The sequence below is a fragment of the Procambarus clarkii genome, chromosome 10 (genome assembly GCF_040958095.1).
Source record: "Procambarus clarkii isolate CNS0578487 chromosome 10, FALCON_Pclarkii_2.0, whole genome shotgun sequence".
In the NCBI taxonomy this organism is placed as follows: domain Eukaryota; kingdom Metazoa; phylum Arthropoda; class Malacostraca; order Decapoda; family Cambaridae; genus Procambarus; species Procambarus clarkii.
Genome location: NC_091159.1, coordinates 42,019,336 through 42,047,124, shown reverse-complemented (window position 1 = coordinate 42,047,124; position 27,789 = coordinate 42,019,336). Strand labels below are relative to the sequence as shown.

Genomic DNA, 27,789 nt, shown 5'->3' with positions numbered 1-27,789 from the left:
TTATCCCGATGGGTTTATCGAGATGGATTTTGAACTGTAGCAGTGTTTTGGCCTTTACGGTTTAGGCAGATAGGCATTTCCATGGATTTATAACCCTATGGATGAAAAAAATCTGTTTTTTTGTCATACATTGTGGCTTGTTGAACTTGACACCATTGCTGTTGTGTTATACCTGACCTTTTAAAGAAGTGGTTTGGATCAATATCCTCGAAATTGTTCAATATTTCAAAAGTTTCGATGAGATCCGTCCTCTCATGCTTGGTTTGTAGTGTTGTTAGACCCGAGGCCCTCAACCGTTACTGGGATGATAGTCGACTTAGCTCTGGGATGATAGTCGACTTAGCTGTGGGATGATAGTCGACTTAGCTCTGGGATGATTTTTGTTGCCCACTGTTGAACTTTCTCCAAGACAGCTATGTCTATTTGACGATGAGGTGTCCAAGCTTGGATACAATAATCTATGAGGGCCGCACCAGAGATTTACACAGTTGAATAACTACCTTCTTTTCCTTAAAGTCAAAGGTTTGTTTGACTATCCTTTGTTTTTTTTTGCAGTTCCCACTTGTGCAACTTTCAGTGATTGGTGGACTCTGATTCCAAGGTTCCTTCCTTTAGCAATCTGCTACAAGATAATGTTGTTGATTTGGTAGTTGTGATGTGCATTGTTATGCCCCACATGCAAGGTCTTGCATTTTTCGATATCAAGCATTTGCCAGTCTTACAAAGTTTTGTTTAATAAAGCAATAAAGTACTTCAATCTCTTACCACATAGTCCATAGACGTTTCCAAATACTAGTTCTAATTAACTTAAATTCAGTACTGTTGATAAATTTATCTAAACTTGGCCTTTGCTTTTTTCTCATCTTGTATAATCTGGTGGAGACGTTCTAGATCACTCTTGACATTACGCAGTAAGATGGAAGACGCACACAGAAGTCCACCCCACATGGCGCCAGCAAGACCACCGCAACATATATCCTGGCCTGTTAAGTAAAGTCCTACAACAAAGAAAATAAATTGGAATTATTAATAAAAATTTGATTGTGTCTGAAACACTTCCTCAGAAGATGTATACAGACATCAGTATGACTACAATACAAATTACTGCCTGTATTACTAATTGTGTTCCTTGTAGATATAAACATTGTAGTGCAAAGTGTGTGTTGTACAGAATGTTCCGTATAACTTACCTGGAACATCAGTTTGTGGTCTAAGTATTGCATTACTCTGAAGGGAGAATCTTTCCGTAGTGTGGTCCAGCCCACAGACCTCGCCCCGTTGTGCACCAAAATAATATCGGTTGGACAACGGAGTGCCAATGTTTACGTAGTCAATATGGTCCTGGAAAAATCATTGAATTATTTATTTATTTCAAAACGATACAAATGGATGTGAAAGTACATACATTGGTGAATAGGTTGTGCATTCTTACAAAGCCACTATACACAGCATTTCCACTCAATCCATTTGAGTGGATCGACCACTATCAGTACCTTGGCATCACTATCAGCTCTAACAGGGTAAAGAAAGAGGAGCTGAACTAATTTATAGGAACATGGAAAAGTTGTTTCAGGGACCTAAAAGCAATGACCTGGAATGGACATGGGGCTTATATTACCGTGCTTAAAATGATGTACACAGCCTATGTGCGCTCTGTCATAGACTATGTCGCACTAGTCTTGTGCACTTATTCTCAAAGCGATATGAGAAGACTTGAAAGTATACTAAATGAAGCCATGGCAATTATTCTTGGAACCCGTAAAACTGCCAAAACATCGAATCTACGAGCAAAGATGTCTCTCCCCAGTGTTAAAAGCAGAGATAAGGAATTTAATGCTAAGCTTGCAAGATAGCCAAAGAGTCCCACTACTATGTTACTGTCAAAAACGCAAAAGCAAAAAATGGCATTATCGATCAGTCTGCTACCCGAAGAACTTCACCTGCTTGAGCAAGCACGTGAGCTCATGCCGGTTGAGAGGTTACCTCCCTGGGAGGATGACCCATGTAGGATTATTATAAATGAGATGACAACAAAAAAGTCAGACATGCTACCACAAGAAATGATGCGTAAGTATTTTGAGGAAATCTATAAGCCAGAAGTTAATTAGATAGTCAACACTGATGGGTCACCTAATCCTACTAATGCACAGGGCTGGTGCAGCATACACTGTAATTAGGAATAATGTCTTTCAGAACGGAAATGAAGAAAAAACACGTACCAAGAACAATGCGTCTTCAACGCAGAGCTAACTGGCATGTTATGGCGTTAAGATTCCTTGAAAGAAACACTAATGGTGCCGTGACCTGCACTGTTTCAAAAGCAGCATTATATAGCCTTAGTTTAAGGAAAGGAAGGTGGTGATTCAATTGTATAAATAACTGGTGCGGCTCCATTTGGATTACTGTATCCAAGCATGGAGACCCCATCTTCAGGACATAGCTGCTCTGGAGAACGTGCAACACCGGCCAGGGGGGTAGAAATAGCCTAAGCTACTCTATCCCTTTGAGATGTATTTTTTCTTGTCTCAATAAACATACTTGAACTTGAACTTGAACACCGGCCAACAAAAATCCTTCCAGAGTTAAGTCATCTCTCGTATCAGGAACGGTTGAAGGCTCAGGGGTAACAACACTGTACACCAGGCATGACAGGGCAGATATCATTGAAACTTAAAATTCTGAACAATTTGATGGATGTTGATCTGGAAAATGTCTTCAAAAGGTCTAACGTGATACAAACAAAGAACAACGGTTTCAAGCTCGACAAGCCACAATGCAGGACTGAGAACAGGAGATGCTTATTCACCTGCAGGGTCATAAACCCATGGAACCGCCTTCCTGACGAAGCCGTAGAGGCTAACATTTTTTAATTTCAAAATCAAACTCAAAAAAATTATCACGGCAAACGGGGGAACCTTCGACAAGCCGCCGGCTTCCCGTCCTTGTCGAGGTCACTAGTGGTTGTGGCCCTCGGGTAAAAAAAAAAATAGAAAACCTTGCGGTAGTCGCCGAAATCAAGAGCTGTGAGTTAGACATGACCAATAATCTGGGATAATTCACTTGGATTCTGTGTTTGTTGCTGTGAACTAATTACCCCAAGATAACCCATGAGCCGTCGGCCGTATTCAACTGGCGACATTGCAAGAGGTGGTGGTTCAGGAAAAGTAATTTGAGACAGTAATCAGAGTCCCTTGCTCTGTGCGCCTCGTCTAGGGGGGCCAAGTTTTGATCTCTAGTTCTCTGTAGGCTTTTAATGACGGCTGAGAGTTGTATGTGTGGAGGTATTTCAAGGTGGCTAGCACAAGGGAGGCACTGAAGGCCCCCTACAGAAAACAAGGGAAACCAGCAACCAGGTTATGACGCAGCCAGGTAGGTATGTCAGGTATAAGGGAAGTCTCGGCTGGACAAACCCTGACAATAAACTCTTGGCGGAGAAATGTACTGTATAGGCAGTCCCAAACAAGAACAATCACTTACGCAACTTAGACACACCCCGGCAAAAGTACAAAGTCCTAGCACACCTCAGGAGCAGGGCTAGGTGCGTTCGGAAAATGTGAGACAAGGGACGGGTAACTACAATACTCATCAACAAGCCTCACAGCGGGGAACAAGTCTTATGTGCTATTGGGATACACGCTAGTTAACTAGGTGACAATTAAATTCAGATCATAGGGGAGACATCTGAACACCCCCCTGTCCCAGAGCAGATATCTCTGGTGGGGGCGGGAAAGACACAAGTTGAATATCAAAGGAAACCTGCCCTACAGTTAGAGTGAAATACAAAGCCTTGGCACATGCAATGTGGATGTCATAAACACAAATATAAAACATAAAACAAAGCAAGGGCTCCTGGTGACTGTTCCAGGTAAACCAACACTTGGCCTATATGTGAAGCTGATGAGCGGATGAGCCCGTTCAAAGACTTTGTGGGCAACAAGGCTGTTACAAGACAAGGGAGAGAGTGGGGGTGTGGAGGGGTTGGTTGATTGGGATCCCAGTGACCTGGGAAGTCATTTGGAATAAGTCAGGTGCATCACAAGTAGGGTGTTTACATCACAGCAATGTTTTTGAGAAAACCAGTAGGAATTGTGTAAAACCCTGGTTCGACTTCAGTGGAATCCTCGAGAAACCTAGAGGATTCAGATGAATCTCAGGTTGCATTTCTTTTGCCAAGTCGTGGTATAGTTGTCTAAGGCATGAGAGTACCCAGGGCACAGGTTCGAATCCCCTTTGCGGTTCCTACTGATTTTGTTTTACTACAACCCGTTCTCGCACTTTCGTATAGTCAATATTGACTTATTAAATACGTGCATATGTGACATACTTAACATACTAGTTTACCTTGAAAAGGTTCATAGAAAACACCGACCTTACCTAACCTTCTTAGTATGTTATGATAAGCATCTTATTGCTTCGTAATTACAATTATTACTTAACCTATTATAGGTATAGATTAAGTAATAATTGTAATTATATTTAAGTAATTATTATAAGTAATAATTGTAATTATTATACCTATTATAGGTATAGATTAAGTAATAATTGTAATTACGAAGCAATAAGATGCTTATCTTAACATACTAAGAAGGTTAGGTAAGGTCGGTGTTTTCTATGAAGCTTTTCAAGGTAAACTAGTATGTTTAGTATGTCACATATGCACGTATTTAATAAGTCAATATTGACTATACGAAAGTGCGAGAACGGGTTGTTTACTGACACATCACGTTAATGTGATTTCTTTGTGCAAATGTTTGCTTTGTTACCAGAGAGTACCTACTTTTCTTCAAGCATTGTATTGTTTTGTTGTGTTTATGATTTTTGTCGGGGAATGTGTGTGTTTTGGGTTGATCTCTTATCCCAAAGTGACCTTCAGCTGGAAGAGATCTAGATTTTGGTCTTAACTCACATTGCAAGTTTCCCAAAGACCTGAAGACTTGGCTGGATCAACTGTGTACAACTTTGTAAGAATGTACCGCTCAATTATCAATGAATGTATTTTCATAATCCAAAACATATTCACGTAAATAATAACTAAAAAATAAATAACAAAATAACAAAAAATACAAAATAAATATAAATAACTAAATAATAATATCAATATAAATAAAAATAAAAAAATAAATTAAATAAATTAAATTAATAATTATGGTGCAACATATACTTACCCTGATTGATGGAAACAGCTCACAGGCTTTTTCAAGAGCCTTGTGGGCAAAAGTCTTCTTTATTGATTCGTATTCATCGCCACGCTTCATCACGCGTTTATTTTCCCACTCTTCCATCCAACGATATGGCATCAGTATGACCAGAGCCATAGTTGTCTTGCCTGAAAAAATACAAGACTAATTAACACTAATAAAAAATAAAATAATAAAAAATAATGAGCTCATCAATATTTTGTTAAAATAATTTAACTTTTTTAAAATATTCAGAGAAATTATCTGCTAGAGTAACTTTTTTTTATAAAGTTAAAACAAAGTATGTAATTGTAATAATTGTAATCATCATTGTAATCTACTTTGTGTTACTAACTTACCTTGTACAGTACTTTACTATCTAGAAATAACGCCAGGAATATAGTTTTCATTATCGCACCCATACTCTGTTACTAATGCAATATACATAAATTATACTCTTTAAAATTGCTCAAATTTCTCATACTTCAGTCGGTAATTTTATTTATTTGTTGAAGATTGACTGTTCGACTTGTAACTTAAAATCTCCTGCAAGTTTTGAGTATGCTTTTTAAGACTTGCCTGGAATGCTATGAGTGTTACTGGCTTTCCAAAAATACACTGTCCGATGTGTGATGCTCGCTCCCTAATGAACTAAAAAATTGTCCAACCTGTACTACATTCAAAAGTAGAACTATGAAGTATCTAAGTTCATCCTTATAGTAGGAAGATAACCCACTCTCCCAAAATATTACAAAAGAGAAATGCAACTTCATCAGTTTATAATGTAGTTATTATCTGATTTCAAATTCTGTTACAATGTACCTATTGTAACAATTTATTGGTTAGCTTTAGTACCCGAAATGCTATGCGTGTGCTAGGCTTTGCAACAGTGTACGGACTTTTACAACCCATTGTACCTTGTATATAAATAAATAATAAAATTAATCATTAAAATCTATACCGAAACTACCTTTTGTATCTTATTGTATACAGTACATTTATAAACAATATCAATAAAACATTGTATTATTCATCTAAATATGAGATACAGTTTACATGTGAATATTACGAATATGCCGTATATGTATCTTGAGACAAATTAAATTTATTTGGTTTCATATTTTTGTGTGGCTAGAGGAGCCAGAGACCAGCTGGTAGGCCGTAGGCTCGTCACAACCCTAAGACAAGAACGCTATAACTGTGAGTCTGCAGAGTTTCAAAAGTAGGCCTCTGATATTCTGGGGCGGACGTTATCAGTGAGAGAAAACATCACGACATGCTAGAGTCTAGATCAAGATGGTGGACGGAGAGGTGGTGTTGGATAGCGTGATTAAGGGGCTTTTGCACCGTCCTGAGTTTCAGCTATGCCGCTATTTGCATTTCATATATTATTCAAAGCAGTAGTCTTTTTTTTTAAGTTAATATTACTCAAAGAGTCCAGGCTTCGTACCACATAACACAGTTAACTAATATATTCTTGGAGGATAACCATCTCTCTTAAAACCTGCCTCTACCCACCCGGTGAGCACAGTATCCAAAGGTGGTGTTGGTTCGCTGTTGAATCCATGTTAATTTAATATTGGCGACGTCGATACACTGTTAAATTGGCGCTGCTCTTGGATTTTGTGCCCACTGTTTGTATGTTAAGCTTTCTTAACGCTATGCGTGTTAGTGGCTTTACAAGAATGTAAAAACATCAATGCTTTGTATTCTCATAAACCCAATATACCGTCTTGTACTTGTGTGTGTGTGTGTGTGTGTGTGTGTGTGTGTGTGTGTGTGTGTGTGTGTGTGTGTGTGTGTGTGTGTGTGTGGAGTTGTCTTCAAGAATTAACTTAAAGCATATTTTAGAATTTTACAAAAATTTTACACACAAGGGAATTTCTGTTTCCAATCAGGATCTTTGGTAGAGGGGAAGGAGACGAACAGATGAGGAATTTCTGCATCAAGAGCTTCTTCCCGGCTAAGATTCCAGTAATCCACAGTCACCTGGATAAATAAAAATTGGAAAACAGTTAAAACTTTTGTTTGTTTGTATTTTAACATTAATTTTGAAGGTATTTAATGAATACTTTTGTGTAATAATTAACAATAAGTACATTCAAATATATATACACTATACTTGAGCACTGTATAGTGTTATAACATTCTAGTGATTTTAGTGAACAGTCCCTAGGTTGTGTACATAATAAGTATTATTGTATATTTTTAATTATTACTAACTCGCAGTCGACTGTAATCAACCGGCAATTTCTAGAGGAGCCTCGTTGGCTCCCTGAAGTCATATTCATGAGACTGTTTCATACTAAAGGGTCACATCAACCACGGCTAGTTCTTTTTCGCTTACCAGGGAGCACAAAGCACAAAGCACTTACCTGGCACAAAGAGAACCTGGCGTCATCTCAGAGGCGCAAAGAGTTGCGCCTCTGAGATGGCGCCACCTCCATCCTCACTAGATCCGCCACCTCACTAGAAAAAGCTTCCAGGAAGTCAACACAGCTTTACGCAGAACTGGATGGGGTCATAAAAAATAAAGCATTGAAAACCGCTAAACATCTACCGCAAACAAGTGACACAGAACAAGGGACTCAAAGGAGCTCGAAACTCGTTAGTAAAGATTTCCACCACCAGGCAGCCAAACCCGGGCCCCCATCCGGCTCCTTAAGTCAGGTTCTGGACCTGATTAACAAACCCACGAACCTGAAGGGCGAGGTGGGAAGTAGAAAGCTACCGGAGCTCCTCCAGAAATTAGCGTTTCATTACATTCAACACTGGGTTTCTCGAGAAAGACCTTTGTGGCTCCAAAAGGCTAATCTGACTATAGAGAACAAGAAAGGAACAAACCAGGAAGGAGAAGAGGCAGCAGGCACTTGGGGCGAAAAGGCGACACCAGGCTGGACAACGTGGCCCAAAGCCATACACGAACAACTGGGGCCAGGAACACTAACCAAATATCGGGCCACCAGCACTTTGTTAGAACGACAACCCCCCCTCCCCCCCAAACCCCGATATAAGCCCACGGCATTAGAGAAGACAGAACCCAAAGCTGCATATTTACGAACATCATTGGCCAAGGGTGGACTGCACGCTGGATAGATTTGATAATACTGAGGACAACCTGGTAAATGCGAGCCTCGAAACAGGATTAACCAATAAGTCAGCCACTGAAACAGAATCAGTGGAATGCAGGTATCGGGAAAGAGCTGCCATAAGTCACAACAAATGATGTACAACCAACCAAACCAACCAAGCAGTGATGACCAAATGACCCTTCCAGAAGCCACCGACTCATTCTTCGCCAGGAAAGACGGCTGCAAATGAATAAACTGCCTGTAGGGTCGAAAGAACAGAACACCCACCTCCGAAGATGAGCCTGAAGCTCCCAACCCAATAGCCAGAAGCCAGAGCCAACAGGAAATCTGCTTTAAGAAAACAAATCACAGGTGAAGAGGAAACTGTAAACCCAGGTGAGGTGAGAAAAACCACACACAATCAAGAGACGAGCATTGGCAAGCCGGAGGTGAAAGAATGCATGAGGCAACTTGCGGAACAGCGCCTCCGAGGTGTCAACACCGAACTTTAATAACTGACTCCACAAACATGAACGATATGAGGTGTCATTCTTTAACATAACATTCCGACCGAAAAATAACCAAGGGAAAAAGAAGAGAACAGAGTGCACCAAAACTGAAGACAAGTGACTAAAAGTGCCAGGCTACCTCATACTGTCGCTGTGAAGACACAGATAAGAGAGCAACAAACCCGCCACCTGCGCATCATACAAATGGCGGGAGAGATGCATCAGAAACTCTAGACGCATAGAACAGAGGATAAATTATAACTAGTGAAGTAAAACGCTGGTCGAATCTGTCATATGAGACAGAGCCACACAAAAATGCTTGCGTTCTGACTCCAGCCGAGAAGCACTAGAAACCAAGGCTGGGCGACCACCAAGGAGCCGGAACGATCATCCTCCCCCAAGGACGGCTCCAGATTGGCCAACACCCAGAGCAACAACTGAACTGGAGGAAGGAGGTAAATACATCTCCACTGCGATCAGTTCAGTCATAAGGCATCCACAGCGAGGGCCTCGGGATCGGTCAATGAAGCCACATAGGAGGGAAGGCGCCAGTTTACAGGCTTTGAAGCTTTGGGGCTCACCTAAGAGCTGACGGAACTGAAAGCACTACAAACTGGTAAGGTGACACCAACATCAGGAATAGAATCGACTTAGAGAGCTGGCCGAGCTGACCCAGGGCCGGGCTACCTGGTGGTGGTAATCGGCACTACGAGTTTCGAGCTCTATGTGACTTGTTTTTGGTAATTGTTGGCGTTTTTTTCGAAGCTTGATTTCTGTAAAGACTTCAGTTGTCTGTAAAGCTGCGATGACTTTCCGGAGGATTTTTCTGGTGAGGTCGTGGATTATGGTCTGCTCTGTGGGGGGGGGGGGGCAGGTTCTGGCTCTGGTCCCCAGTAGGCCAAAGAGGTCACATCTTTCATATCCATGAATGATGTGACTTTTTAATATGAAGCAATATCAGGAAGATAGCTTCTTGATAGCCGAAAATATATCAACTGAAAGAGCCTAATAACAATTTTGTATCAAGTGACATGGAGACTATCAAATATACTATGCAGCAAGTTATAATGGCTAGTTACCTTGTCGATGTCACTACCAGTAAAAACCCAGGCATTCTTTCTCTTCAGAATATCAAGTTCATCAGCATCACAGTTCATCCCCACAAAGACGTACAAAGACCCAGGACCATGTTTTGCCGTCTGTACTAATGGCCAGAAACGAGATGAAGATGCAACCTCCAGAGGGAGGAGCCGCTCAAATGTATTGTGCACACCTGGAAGGGAAATCCACAATATATACAATCTTAAATACAATTTTCAAATAGACTACTTATCTATCCATTTATAGCACTTTCTCTCAGAGCTATTAGCCTTATAATTTTGCCCATATTAAGAATTGGTAGCAACATGGTAATAAATATTTATGAGCGATTTGAAAAATAAAAAGGAATAGTAAAAAAATATAATTTCGTGATTTGAGTACAGGAGGTAATTACAGGACCTTGGACTCAACATTCACCACTCAATGAAAGTTGCACAGCTGGTAGGGGGCAGCAGTCAAGAAAGCTAACCTAACCTTTAGAATAATCAAGCGTACCTTTGACTTTAAGGAAAAGAAAGCAGCGATTCAATTGCTTAAATCTCTAGTGCGCCCCCACTTTAATTACTGTATCCCTGTATCTTCACAAGGACATAGCTGCTTTGGAGAAAGTGCAACACTGGGCAACAAATCCTTCCAGAGCCAAGTCAACTCTCGTATCAGGAACGGTTGAGGGCCACAGGGCTAACAACACAGCAAACCAGGCATGACAGGGCGGATCTTATTGAAAAGTTTAATTTTAAGGGGCTGCGAGCTTCAAAATATTCGTCCAAATATCAAATATGGTATAAAATGTTAAACAGATCTAACGTTATTTGGCATCAACGTCGTGAAAATTTCCATCCCAGTATGTTAAGAAATGGATTAAAAAAACGTATGCAAACGTTACTGATAACAATAACACTTCCTTTTATCACTCATTATCCATGAGTTAAACTCATGGATAATGTAGTGATAAAAGATGCAGGCACCTGTCCGAGGCACAAAGAAGAATAGAAGTATAGAAGTAGAGTAGTAAGGAGGGTCCACAAAGTGCATATGCAGCTGGTGCCTTCCAGGATGGCTGATTGCCACCTGGAGGGCAAAGTTTCACACAAATAATAATGTGTAAGTTTGTTATTTTGCTGTATTTTGTTATATATTATAAATACATTGCCCAATGCCGAAATTTCTTATGTCCTCCATTTTCTTTTTTTTTAGAAAGGATGTTTTGTTTTCCCCTCCTTTGTTTCTTATCTGATTTTGTTGTGGCTTCTACATCTTGGAGAATGTATACATGTCATTAAGTATGTGAAGTTGGAACGAAATTGGCCAACATGTAAATCAGCCACAGGTGGCAGAACTTTACTTAATTTTTTGGAGCCGAATTTGTCACAGATGTCAAACTATTTTCTTTATCTCTTTAGGTTGTTTTGCTGAATGGGGACCAGATGAGGGCTTTATCACTTATATAAAGTATACTTATATATCTCCTAATCCATTATCCTTATCTCTATATTTTGTTTTTTGGGGGAATTATTATTTCTTGACTGCATTTCAATACGTATTGACCTACAACTTTCACATATTTGAGTACGAATGCCAAGCAATGTTTATTAAAACTTACAAGGAAATCCATGAAGTAGAACGATCATATATAATGCCGAGAACTTGAATTGAATTTTTCTCTATAATTAGATTTTCAGTTTTGAGAAGCTTTAATTAATCCAGTTTCTGATCGATTCTCACCATTTACACATATGTGCAAAGTTGTCTGCTCTACAATATTTTTTTCATAAACGCCAAATTTTTGGAGTTATCAATTTTTGTGTCTAAATTTGGCGCATATTTCAAATTAACGATTTTTTTTACAGTAAACTATACTGCCAAACTATATTCTAAAGCATAATAAAGGAAGATGATATGCTATTCTGGGACCATAATACTAAATGAACAATTGGTGATATTTTGCATTTTTAAAGTCCATTTGAAAATCTGAAAGTTTTAAATTATAAATATATATAGTTTTTGTTTTTCTCGTTAGGGGGGTGATCTATTAGAAAAAGTTGCCGCATTTACCATGTAGATTATGTAAACAAAATTGAAGGAGTTTGAGAAACACGGTTCTCGGTTCCTTAAAATACTGAACAATTTGAAGAACGTTGATCCGGAAAATTTCTTTAAAAGGGCAGATGTAACAAAAACAAGGAGTAACGGTTTCAAACTCAAGTCACAATGTAGGACTGAGATGCCTTTCCACCCACACGATTATAAATCCATGGAACTGACTACCCGCCCAACCCGTAAATGCCATAACTGTTAACTTTTATATTTCAACGTTATATTTCATACAACAAGCTAGAGACCTCGATGTTGGGAAAGGGCTTCTATTAATATGAGATACATTTCTGCCTACACGTATCAGGAAGCAAAGACAGTAATGTAACTCTTACCTAAAACTAAAATATTATTACTGTATTGAGAAATAATTCTTAAGTCAAACAGCAAGGTGGAAGAAATAATATTGGCTTTAAAATAAAGCAAATTCAATACGTAACAAGAATGAAATTAAATAATGAATAAACTATGTTGGATACACACCTGCATCAGAGATGATCAGAGGAGCTGTTACATTCACCAGTTCTTTTCCTTTCCTCACCTTAACTCCACATGCTCGACCTTTTCCATCGATAATAATTTGGGTTACCTGTAAAAAAAAAATATGCTAAAATATCCACGCCCTTATCTGGTGGGCCCACTGCAACCCCCTTAACTATACACGAGTACTGCTCTGCATTAGGAGGAGGAGGATTGTAACAGTAATTTTATTCACAATGTGCTCACAAAGAAAGTAAAGTAAGGGACAATTGTAGGTACAGGGGGTTGCACACAAATATAAAGCCACTATTATGATAAGCTTTTGGGCAAAACATTGAATATTTTAGGCAAAAGATTATTTATAGGTATAACGGGGGGTAAACCCTTAATACTAAGAATCTAACATAAGTGAGAATGTTCAATAAATATAACAAATGAAATACAATATAAAGGTGATACTTAATGTTGATAAACAGACTATTGCATTATGGAGTCTGTAGTTCTAGCAACACACCAGAAATTATTTTTAACATTAATAACAAAATAAATACACAGATATTTATTAAAACAACTAGGACATAACAGTAAATAAAACGGAAAGATTTAATGGGATAAATACGTATAAAGATAAAAATACGCCTTTAGTAAGCAGGTTTACAAAAATAGATACATTAATTAGATGATACTGAGGTCAGGCATACATTTTTAGTAAATACAATTTAAGATATCAGTAAGGCAACAATATTTTATTTCGTTGTAGAAATATCACTGAAATTAGTTGCATGAAATTAAGTAAATATTTCCTAGTCTCATTTAAACTGGATGGCACAGCTTTTAATTACATTTGGGAGGCCATTCCACAATTTAGGACCCCTTAATTTGCATAACATTTCTGCTGTGGTTGATTCTTGTTCTAGGATTATAAAAAAAGATATTGGTTTCTCGTGTGGTGTGCATGAGTTCTATTACAGCCCTCTAACAAGTGCTTAAGGTGGAACTGGCAATGTAGTTCAGAGTTTGCAGACGAGGAGTCACAATAACGTGGCTGAAATATGCTGACCAAACCATACACTAGAAAGTGAAGGGACGACGACGTTTCGGTCCGCCCTAGACCATTCTCAAGTCGATTGTCGACTTGAGACCTGAGAATAGTCCAAAACGGACCGAAACGTCGTCGTTCCTCTACTTTCAAGTGTGTGGTTTGGTCAACAGAGTTCAGAGTTTTATTGATATAGAGAACTCCTGAGAGTATGTGCAGCGACTTGATATTTATCATTGTCAAAGATTTTGGTAAGGGACCAGAATGTTGTCTGGGGACTGGCGTTTGCTATTGTTCTAATTGCTTATTTATATTGCATAATTATGGGTCGGAGGTAATTAAAGATGTCAGAGACGGATACCATAGGAGAGAAATGAATATATGAGCGAATAATAATGAGTTATTAAGGCAGGGCGAGGAACATTATCTTATTTTGGATAAAATGCCTACTTTTTTAGTTATATTTTTATATGGCATTGAAAATTCAGTTTGTTGTCATTGTGAGCACAAAGAACTTCCCATCTACTCTGTCCATAATTTGGGTATTGTTATTTCTTAAATTTATTTTATTGCTGGACTTATTACCAAACAATGTGCAAAATGTTTTATCGATGTTCAGAGTAAGTTTGTTTGCAGTCAACCATAAATGGACTTTATTTAACTCAGTATTTACTGCCATTTAGAATTGACCTGAGGGCCACTAACACACTAGTGGCCTCAACGAGGACAGGAAGCTGGCAGCTTTTCACATCTGTCCTGAATTTTTTTCAGCTGGATTTTAAAATTTAACAGTTTTGCCATATGTGGTTTCGGCGGGTAGGCGGTTCCATGGGTTTGAAAAACTATGGATGAAAAAGCATCTCCTGTCGTCAGTCCTACACTGAGGAATGTTGGGCTTGAAACCGTTGCTCCTTATTTGCGTTGTATCTGACCTTTTGAAAAAATTGTCTGGATAAACATTTTCCAAATTGTTCAGTATTTTGAACGTTTCGATGAAATCAGCCCTTGAAACGTTCAAAATACTGCACAATTTGGAGGATGTTGATCCAGACAACTTCTTCAGAAGGTCTGATGTGAGACTCGGGTAGCATCTGGTCTTAGCTCAGAAATACACACAATCAAATCTATAGTAACTCACCTCGGCACGAACGAGAACCTTGCCACCTGCAGCCTCAATCACCGGAATAATATGAAAGGGAATTTCCGATGCTCCTCCAACAGGGTATGAACTACCTGAAATATAAATAAAACCACTGAGTTTTTTAAGATAAGGATATTTGAGGAAAGTAAACCAATTTAATATGGTGGGCTTAATGTTCACTTTACCAATACACCGAGTACAGCATAATGTCCACGGATATACTATAGGTTAGCCCTACAAATACCCGGAAACAAGTCAATTGCGTGTATAAGCCTATGCAGTGGCGGCTCGCCCATAGGAGCTACTGAGCTGCAGTCCCCCCCAGATACTGCCAGGTGTACGACGCTGTCAACCTCATACTAGAATAATGAGCAACAAATGTGTCATAACAAAAAGTCTATTTGTTGTTTTAAATATATTTATAACTGAATTTTGATTATGTTTATTAAAATAAGACAAAAATAGAGGTTTCATGTTGTATGATGTAGGCTTTATCGGCGAGATATCTGGCAACATTGAACTGCATTCGGGGCAACCCTGGTTCAGTTCCTGAACCTATTATGTGCCTCTATAACCCTTTCAACCACCGCCCACGGGATGGGTATGGGGTGCATTATAAAAAATACTAAAAATCTAATCCAGTTACTCCGTCAGTCCCGTGCTTAGTGTTTACACAGTGAGGGTGGTGTCATGTGTTGCTAGTGGTGCTTTAGTTACTTTGAATAATTTATAAGTTTAATGAACAATAATCATTTGCATTCAACATTTTCTGAAACTCTGAAGCCACGGAAAATTTTAATAACTCCAATGACAACGGCAGAAGCAGAAAGGTGGTTTTAAACTTTGATAATATTTTTTATTAACAAGCTTAGGTATACACAGCAATGTGCTCCTACCCTATTCTGAATGAAAGATTACTCAGCGTAGATGAAAAACTAGCTATAAGTTCATGTTAAATCCCCATCTCACAGGATGGTTTGAAGAGAATTAAAACATTTTTGTGCAGTACGATGGCGAATGAGAGAGACTGTTCTAGCAATGATATCGTTTGAAAATATAATAACAAATAAATGATTTTTGTGAACAAGTAATAAACTATTTTACTACATTGAAGAGCCGACGCATTGATTTTCTTTTCAATTAACATTAACGTCACCACTTCAGCCATCCATACCTCCACCAACCTGACAATGACGACCCCTACGGGCCTACAGTACATACAAGGTGTGTTTAGTAATGTTTTTCGTTGAATTATTTCTTTCTTACTTTAATTATTTTGTCTACAGGCTTCCAGTAGGTAAGGGTGGGTCTCAGAGGCTTGACTTCCTTCTTAAAGGAAGCATGTCTGTACCAGTCCTTAGCTCACGAAGTTACTGTTGGAGGTTTTGTACTCGACTCACTATCGGGCATACCAGATTCAATTCCCAGGCGGGAAGGAAATGGTTGGGCACATTTCCTTTCACCTTGCAATAAATAAGTACCTGGGAATTTGGCAACTGTTATGGGGTTGCATCCTGTGAAAGGTCAGTAGTTCACACATGGGGGATCATCGATACATGCCAATAGTGTATATGTATACAGCATGCAAAGGCTTCCTGTCCCAATAAAATTAATTAATTATAATCGCAATATCTTCCAAACTAAAGACTTTATTATCACACAGAACTAGTACTGCCACATTAAAATTAAAATGTCCAATATTAATGTCAATAATTATTTAACATCTACAACATTTAAAAGAACTCTACAAAACTATTACCCTCTTCGAAGTGTTTGTATAGGTATGTCTGCATTGGGAAGCCAGTCATGCTCGGGGGCGTACCAAAGTCACCAAAACCATAGCAGAGGATATCACGCAGCTCCTGATCCTTCGTCAGTCCCTAAGGGTAAAGGTAAAATTAGCAAGTTTCATTGACACAAAATACAAAATATCATACATACAAAATGCCTTTTTTTTACTCTTACTTTTATCTGTTAAATTAAGGACGTGCCCGAAATGCTATCCGTGTTAGTGGCTTTGCAGGAATGTAAGAACAATGTTATGTACTCTCACAACCCAATTTACCTGAGGGCCACTAAAGTACCAGTGGCCTCGATGAGGACAGAAAGCCGGCGGTTTGTCAAAGGTTCCCTCTACTGTCCTAATTATTTTTTCAATCTAGATTTTAAAGTTCAGCAGAGCCTTCAGCAGAATACCAGCAGTCAGTACATTCTTGAATATATATATATATATATATATAAAATGAATAAAGAAGAAACAGGACATTCTTGCTAGAGTGAGGGTAGGGTACTATTACAGATATGAAAGCAATGACAACAGGAAGCTTTCTCACACGTGATTCTCAACGTTAATCGCTCACACACAATAGTGCCGCCAGATGGTGCTTACATACCCATACAATTTCCTTGCACGTCTTGTTTTCCCACTCGTAGAAACTGGTAAAACACTTGAGAAGTCCAGTAACTCTCAGCAGCCATACTGCCCACAGTGGAATAAACTTCACAAATGCTGATTTGAAAATTTCCGGATGAACCTCATCCATCATCTTGAAGAATCTGACAAAAATAAAATAAAATTGGGTCAAAGAACAACAAAATTGTTTAATTGTAGAGTACTCATAAAAATATATTTAATAAATAAGGAGAGGAAATTTTACTTCTAAACTGGCATGCATTATTCTTTTTTTTTCAGTCACTTGTCGGGGGATCACTCCATCTTTTCCAGAAATATCGACTTAATTGTTAGGAAATACAGCTTAAGAATAAGCGATATATATATATATATATATATATATATATATATATATATATATATATATATATATATATATATATATATATATATATAAATAATGGTGTAACAGGAATATTTATGTAGAACCTCCATACTATTTATGCCCTACTTAAATTTGGCGGAGATGGACCCTAGGAAGGACCCTTATATTACATTCCTTAGCTTTGGGGGCCTCCACGACCAACGTGATTCGAGTTTTAGGCGAAGCTAATTGATAAGGATAAGGTTGGATAACAAGAACCTTTCAAACAAGACATGCAACACCACTGATGATACTATTTACTACACTAGTGCTAGTAAATAGTATCTAGAGCAGATCATCATTACACACTTACATCCCCATTCAATGTTGGATAAATTGCTGACCTGAAGAGTCCATATATAAATTGAGAGTCCTTAGGCAGCGAGGTAACGCCTCATCGTCTAGTAAGTTCTGACTTAATCTTTTCATTTAATGAACCTCTTTTATTGCTGAATATTCATATAATCAGAATACCCATATCTTGTGTATAAAATTCTTTACTATAACTCATCATACATTTAATTGCCATATCCATAAATCTTAATTTTGTCTAGTTTATTTTATTGCATATAATTTTGTTACGCATATTTCCATATACCTTTATACCTTGTGTTCAACAGCACAGATATTCCTAGGACTAGAGTGTGTATTTAGATCAGGTCATAGATCATGAACCTCACCAGTGCTTGCAGTCATAGAGCAGTTTTATCATATCCATGTAAAAATTACATGTTAAAAGTGTGGGTGTACCCGCAGGTATATTGTGTTCTGCAATTTATGAGCCAGATCAGCCTTAAGGACTCTACCTGTTACAGCCCATTACCAGTACCTAGGTCACAGAGTGTACTTACAATCCAGCATAGGAACCTTGCATTCTTTTTTTTTTTAATAATAATAATTTTTATTTAGGTAAAGGTACATACATAAAGAGATTTTACAAAGTTTGTTGGCTTTATAGATAGAGCTAGTACATACAATGCCTAAAGCCACTATTACGCAAAGCGTTTCGGGCAGTTTAATTGTAGAGTACTCATAAAAGGATTCAGCTAAAGTCCTTTTTTTTGCAGTTTATCAACAATTACTGAATTTATTTAATTTTAAATTCATAGTTCTAGGAACTACATTTTTGTTCCCATGTAATTCTCCTCTTCATCAATAATCCTGGTATATTCCTCCCACAATTCTAAGTTTTTCCCAAAACGGTTTGCATATTAGTGGCTTCATTTGTATATGTAACTCCTGTCCCTACAATTGTTCCTTCCTTTTATGTTTTTTGTGTACAAAAGCTTATGAGTAAAAATTATAAATATAGGAAATAAATGGCTTATCTCTGTTCAAAAGAGAACTTGATGAACACCTTCAATTGACATTTGATCACCCAGGTTGTGACTGATACATCAGGCTGCTAACAACGGCATTGAGAATCCTGGTTAACCAGATCACCGACCGGAGACTGGCCAGAAACCGGGCCGCGGGGACGTTGATCATCGGAATCATTATCGACAGGTGTCGTTCTGGAACTCATTGTTGATACACATTAAACTGTTACTAGCATATCAAGACTATCTTGCTGAGCTAAATTTATTTTGGGGGTTCATTTCCTGGGCCCATTATGTGCGTCCTTAACCTTTTTTACTACCGCCCATAGGATGGGTATGGTGTGCATAATAAATGAACTAAGATAATTTCTTGTACGAAGTATACAACAATCCTGAAAGTAACATCAGAGAACTCCATACATACTTGTCAATATTTTTTTCGTCTGCTGGGAATGTTTTCTTGAGATATTGCTTCCATCTGCCCCTGCCACTGAACACTGGATATTTGCGTGGCTCTTGATCTTTCTCAGCAAATACTACATCATCATAGTCATCACCTGGTAATAGAATACCAAATATGTTACAGTGAAGACAAGTCAGTTTACATCACTCCTACTGTATTAAATTGATTACTTATATCTATATACCTTACTAGAGCGAATAACAGTAGATTGGAACCCTTGGGCCAGAAACAAATGGCGAATGGAAATGTTCTTGGTGAATCAGAATGCCGGGTTTGCTTTGTAAAGCTTTCTTTGTAGACAGGCATGACTATAAAAAAAAAATAGCATTGAATGTAATGAAACGCCATTTTCTGGGTAAGCCCTGGAGGCTCCGTGGCGCTATCGGGCTAATATGAGAATCATTAGACGGGGACATTAGTCTGGAGTTCAGCCCACCAGGGACCACGAGCCAGAACCTGGCCCCCTCAGAGAGGTGCAGGGAGCAATGGCCCTGGAAAACCCCGTCATGATTGAGGGAGTTTTCCTTATCTGCCATCGACCGGGGTTAGGCATCCAGAAAGGTAGGCACAGACCCCACATGGAAAGTAAATTACAACCGAAAACCGAACAGAGAGGCAGAACTCTCTCCAATCCAAAGGAAACAAGCAAACGTCACACTCCATTGCCTTGTTGGTCGTCCGCGCAGCCCCCCCCCCCCCCTGCACCGGCGACCCAGCCACTCCAGTTTGAAGGTTAAGTATCAACCATGCAAAAATCGCCGACTGGAGGAAGGGTTGCCAGGGAGCCTCCCGGGTTCACCCACAAAATGGCGTTTCATTACATTCAAAGTTGGGTTTCTGTGGGGAGCCCCTACAGCTCCCTGGAGATACATAACTAAAGATAAGGAAAAAAGAGGGAAGTGGCCACCACACACTCCTCAACGCGAAATCGAGACCACTAGCTGCAACCTGCTACCCAAAACAAAAGCCCAGGAACGTTAACCAAATATCAGGTGCTCAGGACCCTGTTCGACCTCCAAAATCCCTACGCCCGAGTATCAGCCCAAGACATGTTGACCAATGTGGCAAACTTCCGAACGTCATGGGCACGAGGATAAACTGCAGGCTGGCTAGACTTAATAACCTTGCAGACAACCTTGGACACTCGAGCCCTGGAACAGGAACGAGGGAAACCGAATCAACCCAAAGCTCATCCCGCTGAAGCGCGCAGGTAACGGCAAAGAGCCGCAACCGGACACAAGACATGATGCACTCCTGGCCTGACTAACCAAGCATCAATGACCCAATGACTTCTCCGGAAGGCAGCCGTCTCATTCTTCGCCAGAAAAAAATGAGAAGGCTGCAACCGAACAAACCGATTACCAGGACTGAAGGAGCAGAAACTTCTGCGCGAAGGAGAACATGGAGCTCACTGACCCGAACTCATGAGGCTAAAGCCAACAGAAACAAAGCCTTGGAAAAACAATCTTAAACGGAAGGGGCCATCACAAACTAAGGAGAAGAATGATAGGAGAGCACCCTGTCTAAGGACCAGGATGGCTCAGCCGGAACAAGAGCAGGCCAAAGGTGAAACAAAGCCTGAAAAAGCTTATGGAACAGGGCAGAACTAACATCCACCCCAATCGCAAGCAGGAACAGCTTCACCAACGCCACACGATACAAGGCAGCAGTATTAGGCATCAAATTACGGTCCTGAAAAAGCCAAAACAGAAAGAACAAGACAACTATCAGAAATAGAAGACAACCTACAAAGATAGGAAAAAATGGCGGAAAGAACGCCAGGAAATTTCATACTGTCGCCGAGACGAAGCTCTCAGGTGGGACACCATCAACAAAGCCACCTGATCACCATACAAATGGTGATAAACCTGCATCAAAAAGACCAGACGAGAAGAGTGGAGAAGACTGAACCAGCCATGTACCGGACCAGTCCGACCTGCTGGAAGAGGTGGAGCCGCGGAAAACGCCCTGGGTTCAGACACTGAGCAAACAGCGCCTGAAACCAAGGCTGGGCCAGCCATCAAGGGCCATGAGGACTACTCTCCTGTGGTGATACTCCAACTGAGACAGATCCCAAAGCAACAGCTGGACCGGAGGGAAGAGGTATAGGGACCTCCAACTCTACCAGTCCTGCCAAAAGGCATCCACTGCGAAAGCCTCGCAGTCCAGGAAGAGCGCCACATATATCGGGAGACGCCTAGACCACGCCGACACAAAGAGGTCCACTTCCGGAAGTCCGTACGTCCGGCAGAACCAACTGAAGGAGTTGGCGTCAACCGTTCATTCCATGAACGGGAATGAACCGAGACAGGCTGAGAAGCCAGCCGACGAGTCACCCGAAACGACCAGCCCCAAAGAGGAAAGGACCAACGAGAACCCCCATTGGTTCAGGCAATGAACCACCGAAGAACAGTCTGAATGGTCGAACCCTGAGCGACTCGAATCCTCCGAAGCGATAGCCAAAGCTCTGCGAAGTTCTGCCCCGTGCTGTGAGCCTGATGGAAGGACAGATCCCACCACCCCTGGCTGACATAGTGAGCCCTGGCCACAAAGTCCCAGCCGAGAGACGACGCATCCGTGAACACATCGACGGAGGACATGGATGGCGCCAAGGCACTGAACCCTGAAAACCCCAAAGAGAAAGTACGGGACGCAGCAACCGACGCAAGGCTCCCGGAGCACGACCCAACGATCGCGAGAGAGGCGGAAGGAGCCTCCCTGAAGGAACTAGAACAGACGCTGAAGCCAAATCCAACTCAGCGGGTAGACCAGCATGGCGAAGTTCAGATTCCCACACAACTGCTTGAGCAACCGCCGAGTGACCCAGGAGTCCCCTCAGAAACAGCTGAAGGCGGGACCATAGCAACGCCTCCACAGGAAGAGATATGGAAATGGTTCAAGAGTCCCAAACATGACCCAACCATGTCCGACCTGGGACGGAACCTTATTGGACTTCAGCCAGTTCACCAGGAACCTGAACCTGGCAAGCTAGGAAAGAACCACACCCCTGGCGAGCAGACAAACAGGGGTTTGTTCCACACCACACTGGGAACCCACACCAGCCAGTCATCGTGATAGGCCAAAACCTGAACCTCTAGCAGATGCAGACGGGTCACCACGATCCAGGTAAGACGCGTGAATAAACGAAGTGCGAGATTCGAGCCAAAAGGAAGGCAACGAAAGCAGTAAGCCTGCCGCTCCACCACGAAACCCAACCAGTCCCTGAACCCTGGATGAATAGGAACGTGCCAATACGTGTCCTTGAGATTCAGGGACACTATCCAGGCACCCAGCTCCAAAAGAAGCCCGGACCAGAAACTGAGTAGGTATCCGAAAGAAGGAACAAGGAATCCAAGGGTTCAGACGGGTCAAGTCCAGAATGAACCGCAGATCCTCACAGTCCCGTTTCGGCACTGGAAACAGATGGGAAACCCACCTGAAGGACAGGGTCGTTTTGACCACGCTGAAGTGCACCCACTCCGAGATGACCCGACGAAGTGCAGGGGAAGAAGCCTGCCCCAGTAGTATCGAAGCCCCCGAAGGAGGAGGAGCCGCTCAACGCTACCACAGGCCAGATGACATGAGCCGAAACGCCCACGAATCGTGGAACTAAGCGTGAGCAAACAGAGTGAGCTTCCCCCTCCCAGTGCCTTGTCAACGGAGCGAACCGTGAAAGAGCCAACGCCCCTTACGAGAAGCCAACCGACGAAAAGAGCGATTATCGCTCCGATCAGACGACACCAGGCTAAAGGACCTGGTGTCGACGAAGGAAGTGCCGACTCAGAACCTGGCACCAATGGCCCACCCCAACTAGTGGAATCCCGAGCCATTGCACGACCTTTCCGAGAATGCCGAGAGCAGCTACCCCGGAGAACCAACAAGTCCAACATAGGACGACAACTAGACGAAGCCGCCTGCAGAATCTGCGTTACAGCAGCCTCCGCAAACAGTAACAGACAAAAACAACCTAAGACAAAAACCTAAGAGCCGGGGGCCCAAGCGGATTCGAAAGAGAACAAGCACAGCCTGACAGCACGCGAGACGAGAAGCAAAGAACAGACACTGCTTCCTTCAGAACAGGCACAAACAGATGCAAACTACAGCCAGAATTTGTGTTTGAGCCAGAATATGCTCTGCCTTCACCGCACAAAAAAAGTGATACCGTGGACATTAATCGTGCAGTAAGGCAGAGGAAACATAATTGAATATGTTTCTTAAACTAGATTCTTTACCAAGCTTAAACAAATATTATTCAAATTATTTGAATTTCTACATTTAGTGTACTGCATTACAAACTGTAACTTACGCATTGGTGCCCATTCCAGTTGACCATTTGTGATCTGATCAAGATACGTCTTGCATACAGTCTGGGTAGCCATCTCGCCAACATAGTGGATGCCTACATCAAACTCGTAGCCTTTGTCTATGTATGTGTGGCAACAACCACCAGCCTAGAACAGACGATTGGAACAATTTAATATTACTGACACACAAATTTTCATTATATTTCATATAATATGAAATATAATGGTCAAATAGGTTTTAAACAGTCAAATAGGTTTTATGCAGCAATCCATTGAAGGTACTTTATGTTAAAGCAACGTGCGTAAAGACTTGTTATACACAGCATTAATATATATGCTACAAACACGAGGCTTTATTGACACTTTACAAAACTATATATATATATTTACACAAGAAATTCGCCCACAGAAGTACAAAACTGATTCTTACAAGCGGTTGGCATTTAAAGTATCTAGCGTAGAATGTAATGAAATGAAATGCCTCTTCCTGTGGGAGGGGCCTCGGTGGCTGCCCGTAACTAGCTGCTCTGGTTAGGGCCACATTATCAATTAAATCAAAACAAGGTCCTTGTAAGTTAGTAAAAGCCTACTAGAGACCAAAACTTGCCCTACCCCCCCCCCCCCCCCCACACACACTAAGATGCAGGGATCATCCTCACCAAGGAATCACCACCAGAAAGGTGGGTGAACCAGTAAACATCCTCAGTAGAGTCAAACACAGGCCAACGGACACACCTGGATGGGAAAGAGGATCCAGAGAGCATTTCATTACATTCAATGCTGGTCCGAGGATAGCTCAACCACAGCCCAGACCTACAAAATGGAGGCCAAGGTTATGATCTTCTGCAGCCTGGGCTCCAGAAAGTACAGGTAACTGTTACTTGGAGTTGCCACATGCTCAATGCCAGGGGCGGGACTGGAGCAAACATGCATGCGTCAGGCAGTACAAAAAATTATGAAGGGCTTCATCATTTTTCCACACTACTGAACGAAACGAGCTGGCCACCCGCCTGGTGCTCAGAACACAGCCTATTTTGCAAATCTGTTCTTCAAGTTAAGAGGCACATTCAGATCATTCCTTTTGGTTTATAGGTGATCTACTGTAAACTGAGTACAATTTGTCTATACATGCTTGAAAATTATTAGTCTCATGAACTTCTCTCACTGAATCACCTACTGCAAGTTCTAATCTGTGATTAAGACAGTGTCAGATTATTATATCAGGGTAATGTTCCTTGAGAATTGTTGCAATGCCAGATTTGACACCAAGCATGACACTTGCCCCATCACTAGCAAATGTTACAAGGTTCTGTTTCATATATAAGTCATCAAACCTTTGATAATTGAGACGGCTCAATAGATGATTAGCAACAGTTGCTGCTTTCTGATCAGGTAGTTCAAATAGATCTAAGAACATGAAATGGGGATTACCTTCCTTATCACTTTCACATATCAGTAAACTATCAAGGTTGTTTTAATGCTCAGGCTTGTTGATTCATCAATGAAAACATAAATTTTGCAATTTATCTGCTTGATATGCTGACAAATTTTATTTTCCTATTAATGACTATGTGATTAATTATCTTTGTGGCACTACTGCAGGAATGCAGTCCCATTCCAATGTTTGCTAAACATTCTTTTTCTTACACTTCTCATTTTGTTTACGAAAGAAAGAAGTCAACATTGATTGCTTAGAAGCCATGACGGAATTGTTTGTGAGAAAAAATGCTTCTGTATTAGAAAAATCCATGGACCACCAGCCACCACTTTACTAATGCCACTCAAACACAGAAGCAGAGTTGCCAACTCAGTGTTTAACACGACGCTAAAACAACCCCAAAAAACACTTAATTACGTAACGTTGTAAACGTATGACACGTTTGTGTGTAGCAGTGTTGTCGTTTTACCTGCCTAGTATTTAATGCTAAAATATACTATTGTATGAATACAAAAATACCTGTCTAATGAACTACTGCTAAAGTTGACCAGACCACACACTAGAAATTGAAGGGACGACGACGTTTCGGTCCGTCCAGGACCATTCTCAAGTCGATTGACAATCGACTTGAGAATGGTCCAGGACGGACCGAAACGTCGTCGTCCCTTCAATTTCTAGTGTGTGGTCTGGTCAACATACTTCAGCCACGTTATTGTGACTCATCGCCTACTGCTAAAGTCATGAACATTATCGCTGAATATTCGTATCGAAAGCGGTAGGTTGGCAACTTTGCTCATACCCATTATCTGGTATAAATGGACAGGAAGCGTTCACGTGCGTCGGGTATGATTCGTACCAGTACAATTCATCCTGCTTACTTTTTAAATATATACAAATTTAAATATTATTGAATCTTAAAAAAACGAAGAAATAACATTATTAACTTGTTAGTGATATAATAATATTTTCCAGCCACGATCAACCATCACCCCAGAAGTCATCATCTCCCTTTCCCCTCACCCTCTCTCCCTTTCCCCTCATCCTCTCTCCCTTTCCCCTCATCCTCTATCCCTTTCCCCCATTCCATCGTCTACTTGCAGAGGTCAGACAGCACTGGATCCCAGTCATTTCTAAACAACAGTCATTCCCCCTTATTAATGAATTATATAATTATATTATAGCCCAAAACACTATGCGTGTTAGTGGCTTTGTAAGAATGTATAAACATCAATGCTATGTACTCTAAAACGCAATGTACCTTCTTGTATATAGATAAATAAATAATGTACCTTATAAATCAACTGATATCAGAATCTTACCTGATCATGTTGTTCCAGAACTAAAACTTTCTTTCCAGACTTTGCCATGAGTGCCGCTACAGACAGTCCCCCTACCCCACTCCCTATCACAATGGCATCCAAATTCTCTGGAACTTTGTCTAGACTGAAACCTGAAAATACAACATTACAATACGTAAGTGAATATGTATATAATTATATTTACATATATAGTGTAATTATTTAATATAAGAGTATATAAATAAATATGTACATACTCATTGTATATAGACAGTAAGTTACAGTAACGTGGCTCAAAATTAGACGCTCAACCCACACGTCTGAAAATAAAGGGAGCGACGAGGCTTCGGTCAAATCTGTACCATTATAAAGTTTTGTAAAGAACGAGTAGCAGACTTAGCCTTTGTCCCTAAAGGGGCTAAGGCTAAGTCATCAATAGAAAGACACTAAAGAAAGAATATCAAACACTAAATAATAAATGTTGTTATATATATTTATTCTTCAATTAAGAATTGTTTATATATTCTACAGTATTTCTATGACGGCTGATCTCATTGAAACTTAAAATACTGAACAATTTGGATATTCATCCAAACCAGTTCTTCAAAAAGTCAACTGCAACAACCAAGTAGAAACGGTTTCAAGCTCACCAATCCACAATGCAGGACAGAAAAACAGTAGATGCTTTTTCACCCATAGATTTCCATAGGTTATAAACCCATGGAACTGCCAACCCGCCGAAGCTGTCAATACCGAAACACTGCTGAATTTAAAAATTCAGCTCGATAAAATCATTAGGACAAATGGAGATACCTTTGACAAACCACCACGCAGTTTCCTGTCCTCGTCGCGGCCACTAGGGAGATAGTGCCCCTCAGGTAAATTCAAATAAATTGAATATGTAAAAAATATGCAAAGATGCATTCTTGCATTTCTGGCAAGAAAACGCCAAAGATTTTGTCTTGTACATTAGAGAGAAAAACCACCAAAATTTTCAGATCTGGATTATTTCAGAATCAGGGAGTCCGGTTATAATTAAAGTACCGAACTGTAGTCTGGATCTGCAAGATTACAATGAAGCTATACAGTATTTACTTGACAAAATACTACCATTTCCTATACTATTGGAAACTCTTTGTGTACATATAAATGCCTTGCAAGTTTTTCTTTTATACCTGTGCATTAAGGAACACTTTATAATATTTATTAACTAATGGAACAACTTAACATTACAACAAACACAGATACTAACCTTGCTTAAGAACAGCATCTCGCTGCTTTTGATCCGTGACTTTGGCCTTGACGTTGGTACACGTGTTTTTCTTAAACGGGTTTGGTGAGCAGATTCTGGATGCAATGAACTTGATAATCTTTTTCCCAAAACCAAGCAGTAATGCTAACACTATCAGAAGTGAAATTAATCCCATTTTATCTCTGGGGAAAACAAAACAAAAAATATTAGTTGTAAATACAGTATTAGTGAAAGTTACAGTACAGTATTATTATCACTAACACAATAGTATAAACAACTGTCAATAT

The 27,789-nt window shown here is 40.3% G+C and overlaps 1 protein-coding gene across 1 annotated transcript; it reads right to left on the bottom strand.

Moving 5' to 3' along the window:
• Nucleotides 1-27,680, bottom strand: LOC123775245 (all-trans-retinol 13,14-reductase). Its single transcript, XM_045770231.2, has 13 exons — nt 27,503-27,680; nt 26,272-26,402; nt 23,517-23,661; nt 19,172-19,304; nt 17,006-17,168; nt 16,372-16,492; nt 14,610-14,704; nt 12,436-12,541; nt 9,837-10,030; nt 7,052-7,166; nt 5,166-5,326; nt 1,191-1,341; nt 1-998 (listed from the first exon to the last, which is right to left on the bottom strand). Exons 1-13 carry the CDS (start codon nt 27,675-27,677, stop codon nt 832-834), a joined length of 1,857 nt encoding a protein of 618 aa, XP_045626187.1. The 5' UTR covers nt 27,678-27,680; the 3' UTR covers nt 1-831.
• Nucleotides 27,681-27,789: the final 109 nt, after the last annotated feature.

Excerpts from the sequence above, each read along its gene's own strand:
- LOC123775245 (XM_045770231.2), bottom strand. The coding sequence starts at position 27,677 with ATGGGATTAATTTCACTTCTGATAGTGTTAGCATTACTGCTTGGTTTT. Across the intron at positions 26,403-27,502 it reads AGATGCTGTTCTTAAGCAAG|GTTTCAGTCTAGACAAAGTT; the intron begins GTTAGTATCTGT and ends TTGTATTTTCAG. Across the intron at positions 999-1,190 it reads ACCACAAACTGATGTTCCAG|GACTTTACTTAACAGGCCAG; the intron begins GTAAGTTATACG and ends TCTTTGTTGTAG.